This window comes from Geotrypetes seraphini, chromosome 1 (assembly GCF_902459505.1).
Source record: "Geotrypetes seraphini chromosome 1, aGeoSer1.1, whole genome shotgun sequence".
NCBI lineage: Eukaryota > Metazoa > Chordata > Amphibia > Gymnophiona > Dermophiidae > Geotrypetes > Geotrypetes seraphini.
The window spans coordinates 339,471,699-339,498,980 of record NC_047084.1 but is presented as its reverse complement, the minus strand read 5'-3'; the positions used below and the strand labels follow the sequence as shown (position 1 = coordinate 339,498,980).

Sequence of the window (27,282 nt, the reverse complement as noted above, 5' to 3'; positions counted from 1 at the left end):
AGCATCCTTCTCCCCACTCTGTCTTCCCCATGTGCTGTCAGCATCCTTCTCCCCACTCTGTCTTCCCCATGTGCTGTCAGCATCCTTCTCCCCACTCTGTCTTCCCCATGTGCTTTCAGCATCCTTCTCCCCACTCTGTCTTCCCTATGTGCTTTCAGCATCCTTCTCCCCACTCTGTCTTCCCTATGTGCTTTCAGCATCCTTCTCCCCACTCTGTCTTCCCTATGTGCTTTCAGCATCCTTCTCCCCACTCTGTCTTCCCTATGTGCTTTCAGCGTCCTTCTTCCCCCTCTGTCTTCCCTATGTGCTTTCAGCGTCCTTCTCCCCCCTCTGTCTTCCTCATGTGCTTTCAGCGTCCTTCTCCCCCTCTGTCTTCCCCATGTGCTTTCAGCGTCCTTCTCCCCTCTCTGTTTTACCTATTTCCCTTCAGCGTCTTTTCCTCTCCAGTCTCCACACCACCTTTCCTCCCTTTCTCCCTCCCTGCCCCTTACCTTTGTGGCGCTTCCACCCCACCCCCCAACAGGCCTGGTCCGACAAACCTCCCTGCCCTGTGGCCGGCGCTTCTTCAGCAACCATAGTGTTGTAGTTGCATATGTCTGTCGTAAAGGTCATCTCTGATGCAACTTCCGGTTGCGTCAGAGACGACCTTTACCGCAGCTATATGCAACTACAACGATACGGCTGCTGAAGAAGCGCCAGCCACAGAGCAGGGAGGTTTGTTGGACCAGGCCTGTTGGGGGGAGGGTGTGTGTGAAAGCGCCACGAAGGTAAGGGGGGTGTGAAAGCGCCACGAAGGTAAGGGGCAGGGAGGGACTTGGCGACGACAGTAAGGAGGGCAGCAATAAGGAGGGAGGGAGCGCGATAGGGTCTGGGCCAGCTTTGCACCCCCCCTAAGGCTGCACCCAGGGCGGATATCCCCCCCCATGGTACGCCACTGGCTCAGCGGCAGAAGAAACGTGATTCCAGAGCCTGACAGGGGTTGGGAGGGAAGGGGGCTGGGGCATTGCTCGTTGCTGCTCAGTGCTGGGGCTGCTCGTTGCTGCTCTGCAGCAGAAAAAACCCGATTCTGCAGGTGAAGAGCTTGACAGGGGAGGGGAGGAGGGAAAGGGGCTAGGTGCAGAGGCTGACAGGGGAGGGGAAGGGAGGGAAGGGGACTGGATGCAGTGCCTGACAGGGGGGCAGAGTGAAGGGGGCTGGAGCATGACTTTTTTGGTGGGTTGCTTCTCTTTTTATTTTTCTAAAGCTTGCAATAACTAATGAGCAATTAATATATGTAGTTAATTGGATAGATCAGTACTTAAATACTTGAGCCCACAAAATTAACTAGGTATTTCATCTATTTAAAATGTAGGGGTCCTTTTACTAAGGTGCACTAACTGATTTAGCGCACACTAACTAATTTAGCATGCGCTAAATGCTAAGATGCTCTTAAATTCTATGGGCGCCTTAGCATTTAGAGTACGCTAAATCGGTTAACACATCTTAGTAAAAGGACCCTGTAATTAGTTAAAATATTGGAAAGTTCAGAAGCATTCTGGGAGCATGGCATATACTTAATCAGGCAGTGCTAGTCTTCAAGGTTTAACATAAAAAGCTACTTCTCTTAAAAGTTTTCTATATATATTTATATATCTAGTATTTTTATTTTTTTAAAATAAATAATATTTTCTCAGAAGTCAATCAGATGGGGTAATCTGCAAACTTAATCATATACATGATCGCTTCAGATCATTACCAGTTCATCATTGGTCCTTTGGTATACAATAATTTTAATACCAGCTTGAAGAATTTATAATAGAATTTATGACAGAACTTTATTTTAAGCTTTTCTCTTCAATAACAATAGCACTTATCTTTTGCACATGTACTGACTAGCTTCCCTGATGCAGCCAATGTTGGGGAGACATAACGTTATGGCGGAGGCTGTTTAGCACTTTGAGAATGGCTACATGTGCAAAAGATAAGTGCTATTGCTATTGAAGAGAAAAGAGAAAAGCTTAACTTAACAAGCCACACGTCGATGATAAATTCTTCAAGCTGGTATTAAAATTAATTGTATACCAGAGGACCAATGATGGACTGTCAATGGTCCGAAGCGATCATGTATATGATTAAGTTTGGAGATTACCCCATCGAATGGTCCTTCTGAGATGTGATCACTTTATTACTAAGTTTATGCTTTTATGAAAGTACATATCTAATCCTTTGGTTTCATTTCCTCAGGTTTAAGTGCAGGTAGTGCAAATGAAACAAGGACAGAAGCTGGTATTACAAGTTCTACAGGAGAAGGGACCACAGCATATGTCAGCAGGCCAACATCTCCCAGAGAGGATGACAGAACTACTGACTCAACTGTGTCAACAGCAGGAGCTACCACACCAAAAACAGAAATGGTGACACCGTTAACAGGTCTGCCATCTACTGATACATCTGGAAAGACCAGCTCTAGCACTGTCCAATCCTCCAGCAAAAAAGAGTTCACTGCTGCACCTACAAGTGCCACAACAGGAACACTGGGATCATCCATTTCAACATCCGGGCCATCGGATGTTACTACCAGTATGTCAAATTTAATGACAACTTCAAGAGAGAATACCTCAACAGACATTACATCAGTTGCTTTAGCCTTCCCAAATGGTTCTGTTACACCTATGCCGTTCACCAGCTCAGTGCCAGCAAGTAACCCCAACGGGACAGAGGCTTCCAGGCCACCATCAGTGACGGCTTCAACAGTGCACATTACTTCTCCGTCAAGCACAGCTGGGAATGCCCATGACTTTAGCACTCACACATCTGGAGCAGCAAGTATAACTGCAGGCTTCTCTTCCACAGAGGACATCACTAAAAAAAAACCAGTGTCTACAGTAACAGGCACACCAGATGAGGCATCTTCAGTCTCCAAGATGTCTCTGGAAACCATCAAAAATGTACCATCCACAAAAAGCATGACTGAAAGCCAGAATACAAACTTATCAGAACCTTCAAAAGGTTTAAGCCCAGGTGAGTTGAGTGGTTAGTGATGTAAAATGTTTGAAGTAAATCATCCCTGTAAAAGCCTTCTAGTCTCTGATTACATGGGGGTAGCTAAAAGTTTTACAAACATAAAGCTGTACTTGCATTTTTTTTTTTTTTTTTGCCTTTTTAACCTATTTTTATGAGAGTGATGGAGAAAGGACATGCTACCTCTCTCTTTTGTCACTAGGATAGATAAAAAGTCGCTGCTCACCAACGGTGGTGAATAATTTTGGTCATGCTGTACTCCCTGTCACTCCCTCAAACTGTCCTGCCCATAGAACCAGTTTTACACTAATGGGCTATCCTACTGACCAAACAGGCTTTTGGCCCTTCTGTAAATCATTTTCAAAGTTTTAAGTGGACTGTGCTCCTAGAAGTCATGCATTCAGATTTGATGGGATTGTAATTGGTCATTTTATCTGTGATTTTTCATGGTCCTTGTAAAGTTTACATAAAGTTCAGCAAAGTTTGAGTCTACATTTCCATTGATTTCTGAGGACAGTTGCTCATAGTACTTAAAATTCAAGACTTGGAATGCCATCGTTATGCTCTTCATTCAATATTTATTTAAAAAACTTTCAGGCAAATTATTTTCTAAGGATGTTAACATTTTTATCTTGCATGCAGGAGCAGTAGTTCATTTGCACACTAATATCCATAATATGTTGCTGTTCTCTTAATAGACCAGTGTATCGCAAACTGTGTGCCGCGGCACACTAGTGTGCTTTTTGAGATTTTAAGTGTGTCGCGGCTCACAGGGCAGGAAGAGAGGCACCGGTGCCTGTGTCAGCTGACTTCTACTGTCGCGTTGCGTGTATCTGCCGGGACTCGTGTCTTCCTCGTCTCCGTGCCCCCAGACCAGCAGCAGCAGCTCTGTGTGCTTTTAACTTCGGCACACAGCTGCCGCTAGCAGCAGTTTAGCCCGGTTTCATCAGGCAGCCTCGGGGGCCTTTGCTAGGCTGGCCCGCATCACATCATCGAAGCGGGCCGGCCTAGCAAAGGCCCCGAGGCTGCCTAATGAAACTAGGCTAAACTACTGCTAGTGGCAGCTGTGTGCCGAAGTTAAAAGCACACAGTGAATTGCTGCTAGCAGTGACAGGAGAGGTAGGGAAGGGAGAAGGAGTACTGCTGAACATTGGGAGCAGGGAAGGAGGGACCCATATCGGAAATTAGGTAGGCCTCAGGATAGGAACACCAGGTCCATTCCCGTGGAAGTCCCGTGTGCCTGGGAGGGGTCCCCATTGGAGTCCCGTTGACCTCAGGGGGATTCCCGCGATCCCTGTTCCCGTGCAGACCTCTACTCTCCACTTCCCTTCAGCGCACACGCATAAAATCAAGCAAGCAATTTTATATCATTTTCATTTTATTCATTCATAGAAATTAAAGTTTAAATAATGCCAGTCACATAACAAAACATGATTTTACAAAAATAATTCCCTGCACAGTCAAGCCTGCAAGGATTACTAGATGTCTTTCAGCAGCTCCACTCCCTGCCCCTTACCTTTGTGGCAATTTTTTTTTAATGTCTTCCAGCTGCCCGAACCGGCTTTCATGAAGTCGCGTGTGGCTGCCAAAACTTCTCTTCTGATGCAACTTCCTGTATCTGGTTGCTACTTTTAAAATGACCAAGTCAAAATGATCTACCAACAATAAAATTTTAAAAAACACAAAGTACACTATACGCATAGAAAATGTTAATTATCATTTATATTCTGCGGGTTTTCAAAGAGGTCAAGGAAGATGACTTTATGCAATGTCACCTCAGTAACAACTATACAAAAATAGACAAATATACACCCTCCCTTTTTACTAAACCGCGATAACGGTTTTTAGAGCAGGGAGCTGCGCTAAATGCCCTGCGTTGCTCTTGATGCTTATAGGCTCCCTGCGCTAAAAACCGCTATTGCGGTTTAGTAAAAGGGTGCCATAGTGCAAAATATAGACAGCAGATATAAATTCTCAAAACGGACACATTTTGATCACTAAATTGAAAATAAAATCATTTTTCCTACCTTTGTTGTCTAGTAATTTCATGAGTCTCTGGTTGCACTTTATTCTTCTGACTGTACAACCAATATTTCTTCCCTTCTTTCAGCCTCCTATATGCTTCCTCTCCTCCAGACCTCATTCCCTCCTCCAACTTTTTCTTTCTTTCTCCCTGCCCCCTTCTTTCTTTCTCTCTCCATGCCCCCTTTCTGTCTGTCTCCCTATCTTTCTCTCTCCATGCCCCCTTTCTGTCTGTTTCCCTGTCTTTCTGTTTCCCATCTCCCTTCTTTCTTTCTGTCTGTCTCCCTGCCCTCCCTTTCTTTCTTTCGCCCTTCCCTCCCCTAAGCCACCGCCATCAGGGAACAGGCTGCCGCCGAGCGGCGAAGAGCGGAGAGCCGAAGCTCTCCCTGCTTCCCTTCCCCGTAAAGAGGATGCTGAAGCGCCGGGCCGACCAACCTTCCCCACCCGATGTTAATTCTAACGTCAGAAAGGAAGTTCCAGGCCAGCCAGGCAGCGATTGGCTAGCCCAGATCTTCCTCTCCGACGTCAGAATTGATGTTGGGTGGGGAAGGTTGGTTGGCCCGGCGCTTCAGCGTCCGCTTTATGAGACAGGGAAGCAGGTTGGGCACTCCTGCTCTAGCTAGCAGAGCCACGAGCCGCACTCAAGTGGCTAAAGAGCCGCAGTTTGCCGACCACTGACATAGGCTAACAGCCAAAGTTAAGTGTAAAACAGTAGCACAGGTTATATGTAGTATATAGGCCACTTTGCAAGTGTGTGTGTGTGTCTTCTTTTTTTTTTTTTTTAATAATTTATATTCTGGATATCCTACAATTTTATGTGGATTACAAATTATTCTGGTACTCAAGAATTTTTCCCTAACAGTCCTGGTGGGCTCCCACTCTTAACTAATGTATCTGGGGCAATGGGGATTAAGGGCATGGATCATGCAAATGAGGGCGATCGGAATCACGCCTCAAACCAAGCACCCGGATTGCTCTATAGCAACAGCGACCTTTTTTTTTTAACTCTTAACTTTTCTAACTTTTGCGAGCCCACTTTAAACCCGTGGTTTAAAACCACGAGTGTGCACTGCGGGGAAGGCGATTGAGGCAGAGTGCTGGAAAGTCAGGGGGAGAGAGCAGGAGATCGGGGCAGAGAGCAGAGAAGCAGGGCGGTAGAAGGCAGGGCAGTTGGAAAGGACCTGAGCGACTGGAACTCAGAAGTCGCTTATTTTTAGATCGGTCAGCCCAGTCGGTGTTTCTCATTTTGTTTAGTGAATCGCTGCCTGCCTACATTTGAATGTCGTTCCCCCTCATTTGCATGCGCGGATCGGAGGATGATCGGGACAGAGGTTAGTGAATCGGGTCGGAGGGAAATCGGGTCGCAAACCGATCGGTACACAATCGGTTTACTTAGTGAATCTAGCCCTAAGTGACTTGCCCAGGGTCACAAGGAGCAGTTCTGGATTTGAACCCACAACCTCAGGGTGCCAAGGCTGTAGCTCTAACCACTGCACTACACACTTCCATTTTTATTTTATTAAGTTCTGCCTCTGGTTATGTAGCTGAGGGAGAGCTACTGCTGAAATGTTCTGAGTTCTTATGCAGTGCTTGTCAGGGTGCTTTCCAGCTTGATCCTTTACAAGTCATTTTGTAGCCCATCTGCTCCTGAAAAAAAAAATATGAATTGCTACAGATTTGCATTTTGACTGGGCAGCAGGTGGTAGTCCTGATTCCCCGGTGAATGTAAGGAAGTGCCCTTCCTTTAAGTGTGAGAAGGGGAATGAGTGTTCGATGAAACGGCATCAGTATTAAAGATCTGTATGGTTCAGATATACTCCCTGTGGTGTTGTGATGCGCAGCCCTGTTAATAGCAGTTTCCTTTCTGAAAACAGTTATTTACAGATGCCTCGGCTATGATTTCCTGTAACTTATATGTCAGAGGTCTTGCATTCTGGGGAGCACTCTTTCAGATCGACTGGTGTGCGTGCAAGTGCTAGAGCAGGGAGTGTTTGGCAATAAATTATGGGGCAGACTGTAAAACATTTTATTATTTGCAAGTGTCAGAAGGAATGCTGTACAGAAATCATTGTTCTCTCCAGTTTAACCCACAGTTGACTGGTTTTCCAGTGTTTGCTTTGCCTACTTTGAACTGTTGCTCAGGTTTTGAGTTACCTGCCAGTGTTGTCTGTTTTGGGCTGGGCTTCTGTGTCATCATGCAATCCCTGCTGGAGAAGTCCTGTTTGTCCTCTTCCTGGATGAAAAAAACCCCAACCTTCCTGAATTCTGTTAGGAGTTGGGCTGCTGGTTTTGGTTCTGGGATTTGCTTCAGTAATTTACTGAAGGTTGCAGGTGATTTTTGTTTTGTTTTTTGTAAACTGTTATAATGATACATTTTGAATATTTTGTGCACTGTAATGGTCTTTGTGTGCTTTGTAATAATGTGTGTGACTTTGGTGTCTCAGTTTGTCCTGGTTAGGGTTACCATATTTGTGAAGCCAAAAAAGAGGGCCTAGGCAGTTGCCTGCTGTGTGCAGTCAAGGTTGTAGCAATGATATATCAGACTTTCAGTTGTGAGTCTATAACATACTGAGTGGAGTGGACCAACCCTTGAGTTGATAACCATGAGGAACTTCCTCATACATCCTCCTATCGGTTGGCCTTAATCTTAGGATAGAGGGCATTATTTTATTTTGTCCCAACTTCAGGCTAACTTATGCAGCAGAACACTAAGGTTTAGATTAGATTAGATTAGACTGGTGCACCTGCACTGTCTGTGTCCCTCCCGTATCTCGGTTGGCCTCGTGAATCTTTCCTTCTCTCCTCGGACCTTGGTGGCTTCTAGCTAAGTGCAATGCAAAAGACTGGAGGAGAAAGGAGGCTCTTTTTGCTTGCTACACAGCACGCACCAGAAGATAAGGTGATTGGTGTGGCCTGAGCTGACCTCTACTGGTGCATTCTGTGCATCTGTGATAACCGTAGGCGCTGACTGCTGCAGCTCCGGGTCTGGAACTCTGAGTTCATCCATCAGTGGCAAACCTAGCATATTTGACACCCGGGGCCAATCACCCGGGGCCAATCATTTTTAAACACCCTCCTGACCTGAGGAAGGGGTTTTTGGTCTCTTAAAGCTAGTCAAAAATGTATTAAAATTAGTCTAATAAAAAGATCACCTTATTTCCATTTTCAAATGATAAACATTTATTAACACAGCTATTAAAAAAACAACCTTGGTTGTCTGGGTTTCTGCTTTCCTCATCTTCTCTTCACTCTCTCATTCTTTCCAATGACTGTTCTCTTTTTGTGCCCCTTCGTTATGGCTTGGCCCTCTTTTTCCCCATTCCATCCAGCCTGAGCCCCAATCTCTCCTTGTTCCAGCATTTCCATTCTGTGTCCATCAGAGTCACCATTCTACCTCTTTTCCAGCCTCACCCTTCTGTGTGCCCATCTCACCAATATCCCTCTTTTCCAGAATCTTCATTGTGTCCCTTTTCTTATCTAACTCCCATGTTCACCATCTGCCTTCTCAATGTCTTTATCTTCCCCTTTTTTCAGCATTGCTTCTCTGTGTCTCTTATTTCACCTCCCCTTTTTCAGCACTACCCCCTTCAGCATTGCTTCCTTTGTGTGTCTCTATCATCTCTTCCCCTTTACAGTATTGTCCCATCTGTATCCCAATCATCCCTCCATTTCAGTATTATCCCCCTCTGTGTGCCAATCTAGCCTCTTTCAGCATTGCCTCCCTCTGTAAACCCATCTACCTCCTTTCAGTATGGCTCCCTCTGTGTTCCTATCTATCCCCTTTCAGCATTTCCCCTATCCTTATAGTTCCTGCTTGTCCCTTCACTATTTTACTGTTTATCTCCATTTTCATCGTATCCCCTCTCTTTCTTTGTTCCTGCACCCTGGCAGAAGCAGACCCCATCTTGATGGCTAAAGAAGGTAGATAAAGTTTGGTGACACTTCCTCTGATCTGTGACTTGCACACTTTCATCCAACAATTTCCACTGCTTGAGCCTAAACATTAAAAGCTCAGCATTAGACTTTGTGAGACCAAGATCTCTGATCAAGTTATTGAGGTCTTTTTGGTATGGATAGTATGGGTTTCTCTCATCCACTGCATCACTGATATTGCAACCTAGACCTACAATGTCTCCCTCACTCTCTTGACTTGCAGCTCTCTTTTGAGGGAGTTGCTCTCTCTCTGGGGAGTGAATATGGGGAGCTCAGGGCAATGCAGCACTGTTGCGGTGGATGAAGGAATGTTCAGATATGTGGTTGCAGATGCATGCTTGCCAGTTCGACATTTGGAAGGGTCCACCATGCTGAAGCAGCAGTTCCTTGAGTGGTCAGTTGGTTCCTGCCAAATTCTTGGGATCACAAACTTCATGGCTCTTTTTCCCTCTATACCAGTGGTCTCAAACTCGTGGCCCGGGGATCACATGCGGCCTGCCAGGTACTATTTTGAGGCCCTCGGTATGTTTATCATAATCACAAAAGTAAAATAAAACAGTTTCTTGATCATGTGTCTCTTTAGCTACAAATTACAATATTATTATTAAGACTTAGCCAAAAGGAAAGATTTATAAACTATAAAGAGTTTTACCTCATGCAAAATTGTCATTTCTTTAAGACATTAACTATTTTTAGACATTAACTATTTTTTTCTGAGGCCCTCCAAGTACCTGCAAATCTAAAATGTGGCCCTGCAGAGGGTTTGGGTTTGAGACCACTGCTCTATACCATCCTGTAGAAGAACAAAATGAAATTGTGGTAATGAAAACAATAAATTTATTTCACCTATGACTAATGTGTATGAGATTCTCACAACATATTTCATATATGGTATATTTTCAAATAATATTGAAAATTTTAAAATTTAAATAATTTTTAAAATTAAACATTCTAAGAAATTTTATAGCAGAAAATTCTGCCATCATAATGAGAAACAAAATTGTTGTACCTTCCAGAGTTTTTTGGCAGTACTTGTATGTGAGTAAGGTCCCCAACAGGAATGCCAAAATATGCCTTGTAGGCATTGTACATCTGCTGTATGTTTGTAGCCTCTGGATGCCATCTAAAACAATACAGACATGTTACCACTTAGGCAGTTGGAACTGAACTGAGCTGGTGGGCTTAAGATTTCTATAATTATACTGTATTACAATTTTATATTGATGGAAAGTTCTAGAAAGTTCATGAAGTTACTCTAAGGGGCCCTTCTACTAAGGCCTATGGCCAAAATTAATGCAGCAATTCAGAAATTATAATAGGTCAAAAAAGGGTGGCTCATAGGTGTGGCTCATAGGTGTGCCACTTCTGAAAAGCCCTTAGTGCTTGCCTATTTGCAGGTGGTAAAGGCTCCTGCGCCAACCTGGTGGTAAGAAGCATCGCACACCTTTACCATAGTGTGCCATTGCATGGTGGGTATGCACGCCCACAATACACCCCTTTCTCTGACCGTCTCTGCCCACAGCCACGGTAAGCATTATTGCCTGAAATGCCGTGCGGTAAATCTTTTTTTTCCCCGTAGGCAAGTGTGGTGCACCTGCAGTATTGTTTACTACGCATCAATACCCTACTGAGCCTTAGTAAAAGGGTCCCTAAATTTACTCAGCTTGGAATCGATCTGGAATGTTCTGCAAAAAAAGGTAAATTTCCAAAATATAAATGTCGTGGTCACAAAGTCTGAGGGGAATGATAGCCATTTTCTATACTTTTGTGGTATAGGCAATTAAGAAAGAACACTTAGGGCTAGATTCTCAAAATTACCTGGTAAAATCCAGTTGATGTAGTTACCAAAGTGGGAGCAATTTTTTATTTTACAGGCGATTCTCAACATAATAGCATGTAAATTATATGCATGTTATTTGTGCGGAGAATTGCCGATAAAGAGCCGGAGGAACTGTTCCTGGCGCTTGCTCAGAAGAGCAATCGCTAGGCACAGCTCCTATCTTCTGTCAAAGCTGCTCTCCCTGCCCCAATCAACTGAGCCGAAGGTCTCCCCAAGTCCTGCCAGCTCAGCTGATTGACCGGCAGGGAGAGCAGCAGAGGGAAATGTTCCACCCTCCCACTGACACTCACCCTCATCTGATGCGACACGGCCCCCCACACCCTGTACAAGATCAGCCGGAGGGATGACTACTCGCTCCTGCTACTGGAATCCCCTGCTCCCCCTGACAAATCCCCAATAATCCCCTGACACCCTTTGTACCTTTAAATTCAAGGATAGTAGGAGAAATGCCCACTCCCTCCTTCCGCCAGGGCCCCCTGCCCCCAACAACCCCTGCTCCACCCGTCAGCAGTGATGCCTATTTCCTCCCCCACTCCCGACAACCCCTCTGATAACCTCCATCCCCCGTACCTTTACAACAAAGGCCAGCCAGAGGAAGGCCTACTCCTTCCGGCCAGTAGGCCTGCCTTTTCAGAATAGCAGGCCTTCCCCTTCCCAGTGCATCCTAGGATGTACTGGGGAGGGTCCTAAGGCTCTGATTGGCCCAGGCATCTAAGGCTCCTTCTAAAATTTGAAACAGTCTGCTGGCCTGGAAATACAAGTAGATAACCACTTGTCAATAGAAAGGGGCAGACAAGCTGTGAGTATGGAAAGAATTAGAAAATGATCTGTTCAGAGCATTGGAATCTCATATGGGTCAGAAAAGGTAAAAGGAAAAGGTAAAGGAGTAAGGGTAAGTATAAGGTCAAGGGTTTGCCCTCCTATGTGAGTAGGAGCATTAATTAACTGACAGGCTTTGGCCCAGAATCACTAAAGATGGTGGAGTCAATCGCTGTTGGCTGATTCCTGGCCGATTTTAAAACAGCGATTGATTCACTATTTTCTTTGCATGCAAATGATTTGCACGGAGATGCAAATCATTTGCATGCAAACTCCCGACTCAAACCGATTGTGTCAGGGCACATGCAAAATATCAGCCCTATTTAAAAAAAATTTTTAAAAAGTCCCCCCACCTCTCAACAAGTGCCCCTTCCCCCCTCTTTCCCCAACCGCCCCAAAAAGCACCACCACCCCCCGACGCTGCCCAACGCTGCTGCTGCTGCTACTTCAAAATTATGGCAGGAGGGACTCCCACTCCCTCCTGCCATCGGTCGCATTCCCGACTCCCCCCCCCAAAAAAAAAACAAATGGCAGGAGGGATGCCGACTCCCTCCTGCTACCTACCGGACACCCCCTCCCCATTCTCGTTCTCTACCCATACCTGTAGGGGAACAGGAGGGGTGCTTAGTCTCTCCTGCTCCAAAGACTCCAGCGACGCATCTGAGGCCTTAGGCCCTGATTAGCTCAGGTACCTCGGGCTCCTCCCTTAGGCGCCTGAGCCAATCGGGAACTTCCTTAGGGAGTAGCCAATTGGTCACCTTTGTTGTTTTGTTTGTTGTTGGTAAATGATAGCCTTGGAATAATAAAGTCAGGGGAAGAGCCTATTTATTATATCAGCAATACCAATAATTTTATGAATGCTGGACCTGATATTCACAACAATTTATACCCCTGGCTTTCAAGCACTTTTAAAAATATCTGCAATGGCTTTACTAGTGAATGCCACCATATAAATCTGTTTTGTAGCGGTATTTCTCTGTATGCAAATGGGTAGAATGAGCAGCTGGCTGGGTGCTTGCAAAGAGAGTTTAATTCTCAGCGCATTATATGTATGCATAAATAAAACCACAGAAACAGCAAAAATTCATTCAATGTATCAAAAGGATAAGTGCTTGATTATTGAATTTTGTTTTAATGTCTGAATTGCACCATTTAGTTTTTAAGCATAGTTTTCTCTAGTTGCAGTACAGAAGTTTTACTCTGAACGTTCATTGAGAAAACCTAGCCAGAAAAGGTCTGTTATCAGTTCATCCCATAGTTTTGTTGTATTGCTGTAACAGAAGGCATTAAGTGGGGGAAGTAGGTTATATGTTCCTGGGTTTTGCAAGGAAATGCTGTTGTGATATCTATCTCCTCAGAGTAAAGGTTAAGTTCTCCCATAGCCTGTGAGAATGCCAAAAAGCCAACAACAGATTCTAGTCTACTGAAAAAAAAATCCAAATTTAATGATGCCTTAGTGCTGGCACCATGCAACACCATTCATTAATGTTTCATATCACACATGTATAGCTCCATTTATAGAAACCAAAAAACCACTCCAAAGTACTGAGTTGGTCTATTAAATTTTTATACTTAGCTTTATTGCATTCCAGCTAATATTCTGCATGTACCATTGAATTGCCCTAAGGTGGTTTTTCAAAGAAAGCAAAATCTTTTGTTGTCACCATGACTGTTTTGTTTTTTTTATTAAATTCAGCTCTTTTCAGAGAATGAATTTTTTTTTTGGGGGGGAGGGGTGTTGGTATTTTCTCTTTTTTTCCTCTCTCTGATTTTCTTCTAGCTCATTCATCCCAGGGATGTGCATTCATCAGCATACAATTTGGTTTGTTAGGAATGCCCTAATTTTAATGCATGCTGTTCAGACTTGGATTAACCATTAAGCAAAATAAGCATGGCTTTAGGCACCAAGGGGAGGGGGCACTGCATCTATCATGCCCATAGCTCTTTCACTGCCATCTGCCGCACCCATTATCCAACGTGGATTTGTGTTTTTCTAATCATTAAAAATATAGATGATGTTTTGTTTCATACAATAATGATTTTCTCAGCACTTTATTGAGTCTTAATGTCTTGTTGGTTAAACAGTGGAAGAAGGGCTGAGAGGCACCATTTTGGGTTGGCCTTAATCCAGCCCTGATGCTGTTGTCTTAATGCGCAGTAATTGACAAGACATTAAATTGATTTGTGCATGTTAAAATTCAATAGTGTGCATGATTGCAGAACAAAATAAGCCTTTTCCAAATGGGAGGGAAGCTCTAGAAATAGAAATCATGATATGAAGCTGCAAAGAGAATAAAGAGTAGCTGACAATCACTAAGCCTGTATGGTTCAGAGTGACCATGAAAACAAGAAGTTTGGACATCCCAATATAGAGAGGTTACAACAAAAGTCAGAGTAAGTTGAGAGCCATTAAGGGGAGAGCAGAATTAAGATTGCAATTTACCCCTCTCAGCTGCTCAGCAGCTTGTAGATAAAGGAAAAACACACTGAAATGTCTGTATACAAGTGATAGAAACCTCAAAAATAAGTTGAGTTGAGTATATACCGTAATCACTAAATGAAAAAGTAAATATTATAGGCATCTCAGAGACTAGTAGAAGGATAATCAATGGGACACTGTTACCAAGGTACAAATTACAGTGATGTAAAAAGATTCTATCCCCCCTCATGATTTCCTCTGTTGCATATACATCACACTGAATGGTCTCCGATCTTTAAACAAAATATATTAATAATAATAATAACTTTATTCTTGTATACTGCCCATCCATAAAAGTTCCAGGCAGTTCACAAAGAAGAAGAACTGTACAATCAGTGAAATATACCTAAGTTCAGGAAAAAAAAACCATGATAAGAATACAGTGGTGCCTCGCATAACGGACGCCTCGCACAGCGAACGCTGCGCACAACGAACTTTATGTCTTGATTCGTACAACGAACTTCGTTTCACACAACGAAGTCGCCCGAGCTGCATCCTTCCGCGCAGGCACTGCGCTTAACTGCCCTCTCTCCGCCTGGCTCCCTCTTGCCCCCCCCCCGACTCCCCGACACGATCGGGGCAAGAGGGAGCCCAAGCCCTCTTGCCCCCCCGACTCCCCGACACGATCGGGGCAAGAGGGAGCTCAAGCCCTCTTGCCCCCCCGACTCCCCGACACGATCGGGGCAAGAGGGAGCCCAAGCCCTCTTGCCCCCCCGACTCCCCGACACGATCGGGGCAAGAGGGAGCCCAAGCCCTCTTGCCCCGCCGATTCCCCAACTCCCCGACAATATCGGGCCAGGAGGGAGCCCAAGTCCTCCTGGCCACGGCGACCCCCTAACCCCACCCTGCACTACATTACGGGCAGGAGGGATCCCAGGCCCTCCTGCCCTCGACGCAAACCCCCCCTCCCCCCAACGACCGCCCCCCCAAGAACCTCCGACCGCCCCCCCAGCCGACCCGCGACCCCCCTGGCCGACCCCCACGACACCCCCAACCCCCTTCCCCGTACCTTTCTGTAGTTGGCCGGACAGACGGGAGCCAAACCCGCCTGTCCGGCAGGCAGCCAACGACGGAATGAGGCCGGATTGGCCCATCCGTCCCAAAGCTCCGCCTACTGGTGGGGCCTAAGGCGCCTGGGCCAATCAGAATAGGCCCGGGAGCCTTAGGTCCCTCCTGGGGGCGGGGCCTGAGGCACATGGGCCCAACCCGACCATGTGCCTCAGGCCCTGCCCCCAGGAGGGACCTAAGGCTCCCGGGCCTATTCTGATTGGCCCAGGCGCCTTAGGCCCCACCAGTAGGCGGAGCTTTGGGACGGATGGGCCAATCCGGCCTCATTCCGTCGTTGGCTGCCTGCCGGACAGGCGGGGTTGGCTCCCGTCTGTCCGGCCAACTACAGAAAGGTACGGGGAAGGGGGTTGGGGGTGTCGTGGGGGTCGGCCAGGGGGGTCGCGGGTCGGCTGGGGGGGCGGTCGGAGGGTCTTGGGGGGGGCGGTCGTTGGGGGGAGGGGGGGTTTGCGTCGAGGGCAGGAGGGCCTGGGATCCCTCCTGCCCGTAATGTAGTGCAGGGTGGGGTTAGGGGGTCGCCGTGGCCAGGAGGACTTGGGCTCCCTCCTGGCCCGATATTGTCGGGGAGTAGGGGAATCGGCGGGGCAAGAGGGCTTGGGCTCCCTCTTGCCCCGATCGTGTCGGGGAGTCGGGGGGGCAAGAGGGCTTGGGCTCCCTCTTGCCCCGATCGTGTCGGGGGGTCGGGGGGGCAAGAGGGCTTGGGCTCCCTCTTGCCCCGATCGTGTCGGGGAGTCGGGGGGCAAGAGGGCTTGGGCTCCCTCTTGCCCCGATCGTGTCGGGGAGTCGGGGGGGGCAAGAGGGCTTGGGCTCCCTCTTGCCCCGATCGTGTCGGGGAGTCGGGGGGGGCAAGAGGGCTTGGGCTCCCTCTTGCCCCGATCGTGTCGGGGAGTCGGGGGGCAAGAGGGCTTGGGCTCCCTCTTGCCCCGATCGTGTCGGGGAGTCGGGGGGGCAAGAGGGCTTGGGCTCCCTCTTGCCCCGATCGTGTCGGGGAGTCGGGGGGCAAGAGGGCTTGGGCTCCCTCTTGCCCCGATCGTGTCGGGGAGTCGGGGGGGCAAGAGGGCTTGAGCTCCCTCTTGCCCCGATCGTGTCGGGGGTGCCAGGGACCACACGGAGTCACCCACCGTACCACCCGATTCGGGTAAGCGCAGGTATCGGTGGGTGGCTTATTTGCGGGGGGGGTGCCTTATTTTACATTTTTTTCTAAAAAGGGGGGGCTGTCTTATTTGATGGCCCTGCCTTATCATCGGGGAAACACGGTAGAAAAAAAAAAAATGAACAGTTAAGTCCCAGTTTTTGCCGCTGAGACTCTGCCCTCTCTCACTGTAAAATTAGACTCTACTTAGTCTGTCTTTAAATTTAAAAAATGTGTGTTGTTTTAAAAAAACAATTATGTTTTTAGATGTATCTAAATAAAAATAATAACCAAAAATTTATCTTTTTTTATGTCATCTTAGCATATTTTATGCTGCAGAACGAATTATTTTTTTTTACATGTATTCTTATGGGAAAACGCGTTTCACATAACGAACGTTTCGCATAACAAACTTGCTCCTGGAACCAATTAAGTTCGTTGTGTGAGGCACCACTGTACATGGTTAAGAACAAAGTTATGTAACAAACTTGTCAAACAAATGTGTTTTTAAAAAATTTCTAAAAACATTATAAGAATACATTGAAAGATCAGGGGGCTTAACCAAGAGTTCATTTTCCCTAATTGAAAGGTAAATGTCTTATTTAAAAATCTCTTGTAACGACAAGCCTGAACAGAAGGGTACATAAACATAAAATTATTATGAGTTTTTTTAATGATCTATAAAAGTTAAATTGAGAGGATAGGTAACTAACAAGAGCTTTAAAGCAAAGACAGCCTAATTTAAAAGGAATGCGTGTCTCGAAAGGTAACCAATGTAATTGCTGATAAAAAGGACTGATATAGTCATATTTCTTTAGGCCAAAAATATTCTGTATTACAATAGTCAAGGACAGACAGAATTAAAGACTGTACCAAAAGCCTAAAAGAAGCAAAGTCGAAATATCTTTTAATAGTTCGAAGCTTCCAGAAGATCAGAAAACATTTCTTAATCATAAATACCTCGAGACTACAACGGGAACTCACGGCAGCCATTCTGATGACGACTCTGCACGGGGCAGGAGCATAGGGAGATCGCTGCTTCCCTGCTTCACCGCTAGACCACCAGGTATGGTTCCAGGGAGGCTTGGACGGCTTAAAAATAGCCAAAAAATGAAAATAGTTTTTTTTGTAAAAAAAAAAAAAATCGCAAATAACCGAATCCATGGATACTGAAACTGCGGATTCAGAGGAAGAGGTGTATATTGAACCTTACCATGAGAGTGAAGTAGTCACTACAAACTTTATACACAAGTACTATGTAATGACCAAAGGAAATTCCAGAAGAGAAGAGAAAAAAGTTGTTGAAATACAGTGGTGCCTCACACAACGAACTTAATTCGTTCCAGGAGCAAGTTTGTTATGCGAAAAGTTCGTTATGTGAAACGCGTTAAGCGCAGTGACTAACGACTGCCTGCAGTGCCTGCGCGGAAGGATGCAATACATCGGCAGCGATCGTGGAAGCTCGGGCGACTTCGTTGTGTGAAACGAAGTTCGTTGTATGAATCATGAAATGAAGTTCGTTGTGTGCAGCGTTCGCTGTGCGAGGCGTTCTTTATGCAAGGCACCACTGTATATCAGTCTAGAAAGGTTACAGAGCTATTTTTAAAGCTCTGGGATGCCACCAAACCACAGTGAGAGCCATTATCTCCAAATGGAAACATTTATCACTGTTTCAACTCTTTTAGAAGAGTGGCCAGCCTGCCAAAATTACTCCAAGAGCTCAGTGGAAACTTCAAGAAAGTCACAAAATCTCCTAGAAGAACTGCAAGCTCTCTAGCTTTAGTTAAATTCAGTGTTCATGACTCCACAATAAAAATTAAAGTAGTGAAAAATGGGATTTATAGGAGAGTAGCAAGGCATCAATCATTGCAATTCAAGAGTAACATCAATATTTATTACACATTTGCAAAAATCATACCTAGATGATCCCCAAGTCTTTAGGGATAATGCTCTATGGGCAGACAAGTCTTAACATGGAACTCTTTAGACAACACAGGTCCTATTATGGCTGATATAATACAAATATAGAATTCCACAGTAAGAATCATCATACCAACAGTCAAAAAATGTTGTTAGTGTAATGATGTGGGGATGCTTTGTTACCTCAGGACCTTGAAAATTTGATATTTTTTAAGGAACCCATGTGCTTAAAGCGAATGCCCTAGTCATCTGTCCGTGAGCTGAAGCATAATTGGATCATTGTCTTACTGCATAACCCAAAACATAAAAACAAGTCTAGATCTGAGTGGCTGAAGAGAAACAAAATTGTAAAGTTTTGGATTGGCCTAGTCAAAGTTCTGCCTTGAACCCAGTTGAGATGGTGTAGCAGGACCTGAATTGAGGAAGTTGATGAATCAAAACCTACAAATATGTCTGAGTTAAAGTAGTTCTGTGAAGAAGGGCTAAGATTCTTCAACAGTGATGTGAAAGACTGATATCAAATTATAGGAAGCTTTTGTTAAGTTTAGGGGCATTTACTTTTTCACATGAGTGATATGGATGTAGGCTAACTTTGTTCTTTAGCATAGTTTTAAAATTATGACTTCATTTATCTATTTACTCGGGTCCTTCTGTTTAATTTTGCATTTTGTTTGCCCTTGTTGCTACTATTTTGGTTTATGCCAGGTGCTGGTGACCTGGATTGGCTACCATGAGTCCAGACTACTGTGCTGGATGGACTATTGGTCTGACCCAGTAAGGCTATTCTTATCTTCGTATCAGAACCATTCGCTATGACACATGCAATAATGGGGGGAAAACGTTTTCACATTACTGTATATCTCAATGATAGGGTGGATCAAATTGGAGGAGTGGTGGTGCTATATGTTTAAAGGAACTAAGTCTAACAGAACAAAAAATCAGCATGAAACAGATAGCAATGTGGAATCTTTAGATAGAAATTCCAAGTATGATTTCCAATGTGGAATATTGGATAGATATTCCAAGTATGAAGATCAAGAACACTGGTAGGACTATACAGTTATCTACTAGGCCAGAACAGACTAATGATGAAATGTTAACAAAAACTAAAGAAGCAAACAAATCATAGATCTGTGAAAACCATTTGGGTCAGTAGATGTGCTGGTGATTTTGGCTGAAGTTTTTTTTCCCCTCCGATTTATATTTTATGATTTATCTCTATTTTCTGTTTTGTTGTTTATTAATATAATTTAACTGTGATATGGAGCAGTGGCTGATATAGATATTCTGATATTTCTCTGCTCTGCTCTTTCTCTCTTATGTTTTTGGGTTGGTTTCAGTTACTCTAATTTTGGCACTATAAATGTCCCATCAGGAAATGCTAGGGGGTGGGGGTAAAGCTTCTAGATGAAATAAATGACTGTTTCATGGAGTAGCTGGTTCAGGAACTGACAAGCAGGGAAGCTATTTTAGATCTAGATCTAGTTCTAGTGTAGAACTTTGTTACCTCTTATACCATGTTAGAGCCACTTGGTAATAGTGCTCTTAACGTGATCAAAGTTTGAGTTATTAACAAATTTACAGTATCAATATTTAAGTTATGGAAAGGATAACTAGTAAAAATTAGGAAAATGGTTTTTAAAAGGAGGTAAAAGGAGTAGCTGCAAAAGTTAGGAGTTTAACTAGGGTATGGGTGTTTAAAAATACCAATTTGGAAGCCCAGACCAGATGTATTCCACATATCAAAGGTGGAACAAAAGCAAACAGCTGGCATGGTTAAAAGGTGAGGTGAAAGAAGCTATGTGAAGTAAAAGAAAATGGAAAAAGGGATTCAAATGAAGGAGACAAAGAAGCAGTGTAAGCATATTTTATGTCAAGACTTGACTATTGCAATATTTTCTATGCTGGTCTTTCAAAATTTAACATCAGGTGGCTTCAGACATTACAAAATGCTGCTATTAAGTTAATAGGGTATAAGAGTAAATTTCATCGTGTAACACCCCTTTTTTTGTTACTGATTCATTTTAGAATTCAATTTGAAATATTAATGTTAACCCATAAAGCTTTCCATACTATGGAACCTGGTTACTTGAACTCATTGACTATTCCTTATTCTCCAGAATGTACTTTGAGATCTTTCAAGATAATAGACTTGTTCTGCCATCAATTCATAGAACTAGATGGAAATTTATACGATACAAGGCTTTTTTCTATTTGGCACCTAGGGCTCCTTTTACTAAGCTGCGATAGCGTTTTTTAGCGCACACAGCATTTTAGCGCGCGCTAAACCCACGCTACGTAGCTAGAACTAACAGCAGCTCAACGCTGGCATTAGGGTCAAACACGCACAGCAATTCAGCACACACTAAAACCACTATCGCAGCTTAGTAAAAGGAGCCCCTAGTCTTTGGAATCAATTCCCAAATTATATTCAGTCCAAAGTGAATTTTAAAGCTTTTAAGACTGTGTTAAAAACTTATTTTTTCCAGTTAGCTTTTAGAACTGATTTTTTCCCAATCAATCATAATCACTAATTTTAGTCACTTCTACACATCAGGATGTTATTGTTTGTATGTTTTCTTTAGGTATGAATGTGATTTTTAGATCTTTTCTAATTTTTAATGGAATTCATATTCCTGTTTTTTTTTTATCACTATTTTTTTTAAATGTAAAACCATTGAGAGCTGTTGTAAGATTCGGCAAGATATCAAATTTTAATAGGCAAAAACCAAGAGATAAACTTCAACACACACAATCAGATCCAACAGACAACAGTGGAGGTTTGAGAATAAAAGTGTGCAATTTTATTGCTCGACGTGCACATGTTTCGGCCAGTACAGCCTGCTTCAGGAGCCTTTGTGACTCACGATCACAATTTTTAAGAAAATGGAAATTCAAAGTCACTCGGGAAATAAATCGTAGAAGTACAGAAACTCACTGCACATGCTGCAAACAAACGGTTATCAGTCACTCCCTACACATCCTGTGTTTTTAATCACTATTTTTTTATTATGTAAAACCATTGAGAGCTGTTGTAAGATTTGTCAAGATATCAAATTTTAATAAACATAAACATTGATAAAGAAGACTAAAAGAGGATTTGAAAAGAAGCTTGCCATACAGGCAAAAACTAATAGCAAAAACCTTTCAGATATGTTAGAAGTCTGTGAGGGGGGTCAGTGGGACTGTTAGTTCATCAAGGAGTGAAAGGAATGCTCAGGGAGGGAAAGGTCATACCGTGTTTCCCCAAAAATAAGAACTACCCCGAAAATAAGCCCTAGCATCATTTTCAGGGTAGGTCTTAATATAAGCTCTACCTCAAAAATAAGCCCTAGTCATGGGATTCGCCGACAGCAACTCTTTACCCGCCCCCCCCCCCCCTCCGCTGCGCACAGCTGCTTCAGCCTTGTCCATCGGGGAATTCACTCTGCCGCGTCAAGTTAAAGAGAAACAAATCATCTGGATCAGATTGTACTGAAAGAACTCAAAAATGAAACTGCAATCTCCTGTTGGAAGTCTGTAACCTGTCATTACAGTTGTCCTTAGTATCTGAAGTTTGGAAGGTGGCCAAAGTAACTCCGATTTTAGAAGGGGTTCTAGGAGAAGCTACAAACCAGTAAGCTTGACATCAATACTTTTCAAAATGATTTAAATTATTATAATGAACAAAATTGCTGAACACATAAATAAACATGGTTTATTTAATGGGACAGAGTCAACCTGGATTCAGCCAAAGGAAATATTGCCTCACTAATTTGCTTCATTTCTTTGAAGGCGTGAATAAACATGTGGATAAAGGTGAGCCAGTTGATGTCTAGATTTAGAAAGCAAATGACCATTTCTCTAAATGGAAAAGTGAGCAATGGAGTGCTGCAGGGTTCTGTGCTGGGACCAATGCTTTTTAACAAGTTTATAAATGATCTGGAAATGGGAACAATGAGTGAAGTGATCCAATTTTGTAGATGAAAACCCTATTCTAAATTGTTGAAACATATGCAGACTGTGAGAAATTGTAGAACCTTGGGAAGCTGGAAGACTGGGCCATCTCAATGACAGCTGAAATTTAATGTGGACAAGTGCAAAATGATACATATTGAGAAGAATAACCCAAATTATAGCAATGTGATGCTAGGATCTTCAGGTGTCACCACTGAGGAAAAGGATTTAGGTGACAAAGTGGACAATATGATGAAATCTGTTCAATATGCAGCAGAGGCCAAAAGGCAAACAGTTTTATCATCATGTTTCTGTGTTGCTCAAAAAGAAAGAGGAACTGAAAAAGGTACAGACAGGGAACAGTGCTTGAATACCTGAATTAATTCATGTAAACTGTTCTGATGTCCCCTGGGAGAATAGTATAGAAAATTTGAATAAATAAATCAGTACACATATAAAGCAAACTCTTTCGCGCAGACAGATGATACACTTGTATCAATACTTAGATGACATAAAACAAAATTATGTAATACACGTATGCAAACTGCAGCCTTGGAAACAGTGCTTTACTTAGGACTCCTTTTGCTAAGGTGCACTAATGGATTTAGTGCGTGCTAAGAAGCATGTCCTAAATTCATTAGCACACCTTAGTAAAAGGAGCCCTTTAAAAAAACCAAGAAAAATCTTTGCTATACTTAAAAAAAATGGCTTACAATTCTAAACACAAGCACAAAAAAGAATATAGTCCTTAACCTCCTTACACATAGGGCTCCTTTTACGAAGCCACGTTATGGCTTTATTGCACGCATCTTTTTAGCACGCGCTAACCCCTGCGCTAGCCGAAAAACTACCGCCTGCTCAAGAGGAGGCGGTAGCGGCTAGCACGGCCGGCAAATTAGGGCGCACTATTACGCGTGTTAAACCACTAACGTGGCTTCGTAAAAGGAGCCCATCATGTATGACTATAATTCAATGAAATGTAGTTCTAAGGCAACATAATATAATGGAGCTTTAACACAATGAAAAAATGCAAAAGAAATATAAAGCTAGCTTATATTGTGACATGTAACCATTATATGGCAATATGAGGCTTGAAAATAACATAACATCATATCAATTTCACTTTAATGATATGTGATTGAGTCTAAAATAGCAATTTGTTTTGTGGGTTTTTTTTCACTCGTTTTGAATGTAGTCATAGAAGGTAAAATCTTGATAAAATCCCTTTTTGTTTAAAATGTCAAAATTATACTAAATGTAACCAAATTCATTCTGATTCAAATAAAATCTTTCTAGGAAAACAATCTACTCTGTATAGTTTAACCAGGCTTAATGATTAAAACTCTAAAGGGACAAACATGGCAAGTGCCTCAGTTGAGAAGGTAATTCTAATTTAGACACACAAATTGCTCCCTCAATGACAAACATCGTACTGCTAATCTTGCAGGGAATAGAAGTGAATATGTGTTCAGTGCCAACAGAACAGTTATTGAAGTAATTGTTTAATATACTAGTACTACTTATCATTTCTATAATACTGCACCATAACTCGGATCACCTGAACCTGCCAACCAGTTCTTCTCTTATCCACTGCAGCCAATTGAGCGAAAATACTATTGAGTTTAAACAGCATCCCTCCCTATTGTTTTTTCCCTAATTGTTCTCTTTTACTTTGCCTAATTGCAGTTCTTGCCTTTTACCTTTTGTTCTTGTTTGTCTTTGTTCTTAATAGTTTTTAAAAGTTTTATAGTTATAGTTTGGGGACATATTGTCAGCTCATACCTGTATTTTAGTTAAAGTTTGTTTTTTTGTTTTTATGAATTTCTACACCGCCTGGAAGACTAATTGGGCGGTATAAGAAATTTTAGATAAACTTGAAAGAAACTTGATTATGAGACTCTACTGCTTGTATTCTCTTAGATTCTGCAAAGCAGGTGTTTTTTAGTTTCCCATAGTATGCATTTAGCATTTTACATGCTTTCGAAACAGTCTCTCTCTAACTCTCTCGAGTCAGCTCTCTGTAACTTGTATGTTATTGATCCTGTAGCTTTTGTGTCTCTGATCCTGTAGCATGTTATTGATTCTGTAGCGTATGTATCGGTGATCCTCAAGACTCTGTGTATGTATCCTTGTAATCCGTTCTGGGCTCCTGGGGAGGACGGGCTAGATAATTAACTAACTTAGGGGGTCCTTTTACTAAGGCGCGCTAGCCTTAGTAAATGCCTCTAACGCATCCATGGAATATAATGGACGCGTTAGCATTTAGCGCGTGCTAAAACGGCTGGCACGCCTTAGTAAAAAGACCCCTAAATAAATACATTAACTATGGAAGAGACAATCCCTCCAGAGGGTTCAGAAAAGAGCGACACGACTGATAAAGAGTATGGAAAACCTTTCATACGCTGAAAGATTGGAGAAACTGGGGCTCTTTTCCTGTAAAAGTGGAGACTTAGAGGGGACATGATAGAGACTAGAGAATGACACGGTGACGGTTTACCCGCGGCCACCGCATTTAAGCCGCGGGTCACCGCCGAAAACGGGGAAGAAAAATAGCAGTCGCTGCGGTGACGGGGACAAGGCCATTCACCGACCGCGGAAACGGTGAACAGGTTTGTCCCCGCGGGCCAATGTACCCCCTTCTAGGAACCGCTATTTCACCGTGCTCCTCATTTGTCATTTCAACCCTTCCTGCCAATCGCAGCAGAAGGGTACCCAACCCCTCCTGCCGGTCCTCCCAATGGCCTCCCCTAAGATCGCCGGCAGGAGGGTACCCAACCCCTCCTGCTGGACCCCCCCCCAACGAACCCTCCCACCCCGGAACCCCCTTAGTCTTACTTTTCAAGTTGGACCGGACAGCTCCTCGCTCGTCTGGCCAGCAGGCCTGCCTCCGTCCAAATGAGGCGGGCCCGCCCCTCCCCTCCCCTCCCCTGCCTCCCAATGGCCTCCCCTAAGATCGCCGGCAGGAGGGTACCCAACCCCTCCTGCTGGACCCCCCCCCAACGAACCCTCCCACCCCGGAACCCCCTTAGTCTTACTTTTCAAGTTGGACCGGACAGCTCCTCGCTCGTCTGGCCAGCAGGCCTGCCTCCGTCCAAATGAGGCGGGCCCGCCCCTCCCCTCCCCTCCCCTGCCTCCCAATGGCCTCCCCTAAGATCGCCGGCAGGAGGGTACCCAACCCCTCCTGCTGGACCCCCCCCCAACGAACCCTCCCACCCCGGAACCCCCTTAGTCTTACTTTTCAAGTTGGACCGGACAGCTCCTCGCTCGTCTGGCCAGCAGGCCTGCCTCCGTCCAAATGAGGCGGGCCCGCCCCTCCCCTGCCTAACCCACAGGATCCTAGGGCCTGATTGGCCCAAGCACCTAAGGCCCCTCCTATAGCGGGAGTGGCTTTAGGTGCCTAGACCAATCAGGCTCTAGGATCCTGTGGGTTGGGCAGGGTAGGGGCGGGCCCGCCTCATTTGGACGGAGGCAGGCCTGCTGGCCAGACGAGCGAGGAGCTGTCCGGTCCAACTTGAAAAGTAAGACTAAGGGGGTTCCGGGGTGGGAGGGTTCGTTGGGGGGGGGTCCAGCAGGAGGGGTTGGGTACCCTCCTGCCGGCGATCTTAGGGGAGGCCATTGGGAGGCAGGGGAGGGGCGGGCCCGCCTCATTTGGACGGAGGCAGGCCTGCTGGCCAGACGAGCGAGGAGTTGTCCGGTCCAACTTGAAAAGTAAGACTAAGGGGGTTCCGGGGTGGGAGGGTTCGTTGGGGGGGGTCCAGCAGGAGGGGTTGGGTACCCTCCTGCCGGCGATCTTAGGGGAGGCCATTGGGAGGACCGGCAGGAGGGGTTGGGTACCCTTCTGCTGCGATTGTCGGGAGGGCCGTTGGGGGGGTCTACAGGAGGGGTTGGGTGCCCTCCTGCCGTGATCGCTGGGGGGAGGGGAGACTTGCAGCCGTAGCCGCGGTCACTATGCTAATCACGGCAGCATTTAAAGTAAATGTCGTGTTTGTTTTTGCATTGCTAGCCCCAGGGGTGGTGGAAGATTAGTGATTGAAAAACTGTATGAAAAATAACTATTTTAAATTTAGTGATCAAAATGTGTCAGTTTTGAGAATTTTTATTAATTAATTTTTTCTCTGCGTGTTTTGTTTTTGTATAGTTATTAACTAATATTTAACTAAGTTTTAAAGTTTTAAAGAATGTTTCCTTTATACGTAAATAAAGAAAAGTGAATGGGATTGCAGTGGCGGTGACGGGGCGGTGAATGGGGTGGCAGTGGCGGTGACGGGGCGGTGAAGAGGATGGTGAGACGGGGACGGGGCGGTGACGGGGTTGGTGAGACGGGGACGGGGCGGTGACGGGGATGGTGAGACGGGGACGGGGCGGTGACGGGGACCAATTTTTTCACCGTGTCATTCTCTAATAGAGACTTACAAGATCATGAAGGGCATAGAGAAAGTGGAGAGGGACAGATTTTTCAAACTTTCAAAAACTTCAAGAACGAGAGGATATTCAGAAAAATTGAGAGGGGACGGATTCAGAACCAATGCTAGGAAGTTCTTCTTCACCCAGAGGGTGGTGGACACCTGGAATGTGCTTCCAGAGGGTATGATAAGACAGAGTACGGTATTGGGGTTCAAGAAGGAATTAGATAATTTCCTGAAGGAAAAGGGGATAGAAGGGTATAGTTAGAAGATTACTATACAGGTCCTGGACCTGATGGGCCACCGCGTGAGCAGACTGCTGGGCATGATGGACCTCTGGTCTGACCCAGCAGAGGCACTGCTTATGTTCTTAACAGAGTCTACAATCTAGTCAGACAAACAGGACAATTGGAGTAGGGGAATTACAGAGGAAGTGACAAAATGCATATGGGTACTTTACAAGTGGCTAGGAATTAGGAGTTATAATCTGACTATGATAAAAATAGGCTAAACCGCTAAGTCTGCATTCAGTGAGCCTTTTGGAAAATATACTGCACATTTTGGATGTCCATTTTCCAACATAGACAACCCATAAGGAATTGAACTTCTTGGCTTTATAAATCTCCATCTATATTTAACTCTTAGGAGCAAAAGCTAATAAACAAGAGGGTCCCGTACTAAAGTGTGGTAAGTGCTGACATGCACTTACCGCATGTTAAAAAGGCTTGCCACG

At 44.6% G+C, this 27,282-nt stretch overlaps 1 protein-coding gene across 1 annotated transcript in view; it reads left to right on the top strand.

The window, feature by feature from the left end:
• Positions 1-27,282, top strand: part of PARM1 (prostate androgen-regulated mucin-like protein 1) — a 123,774-nt gene that overhangs the window by 79,676 nt on the left and 16,816 nt on the right. Inside the window, exon 2 of the mRNA XM_033960788.1 lies at positions 2,224-3,000. Within this exon, the coding sequence (XP_033816679.1) occupies positions 2,224-3,000 (777 nt within the window). The remainder of the gene's footprint in view (positions 1-2,223; positions 3,001-27,282) is intronic.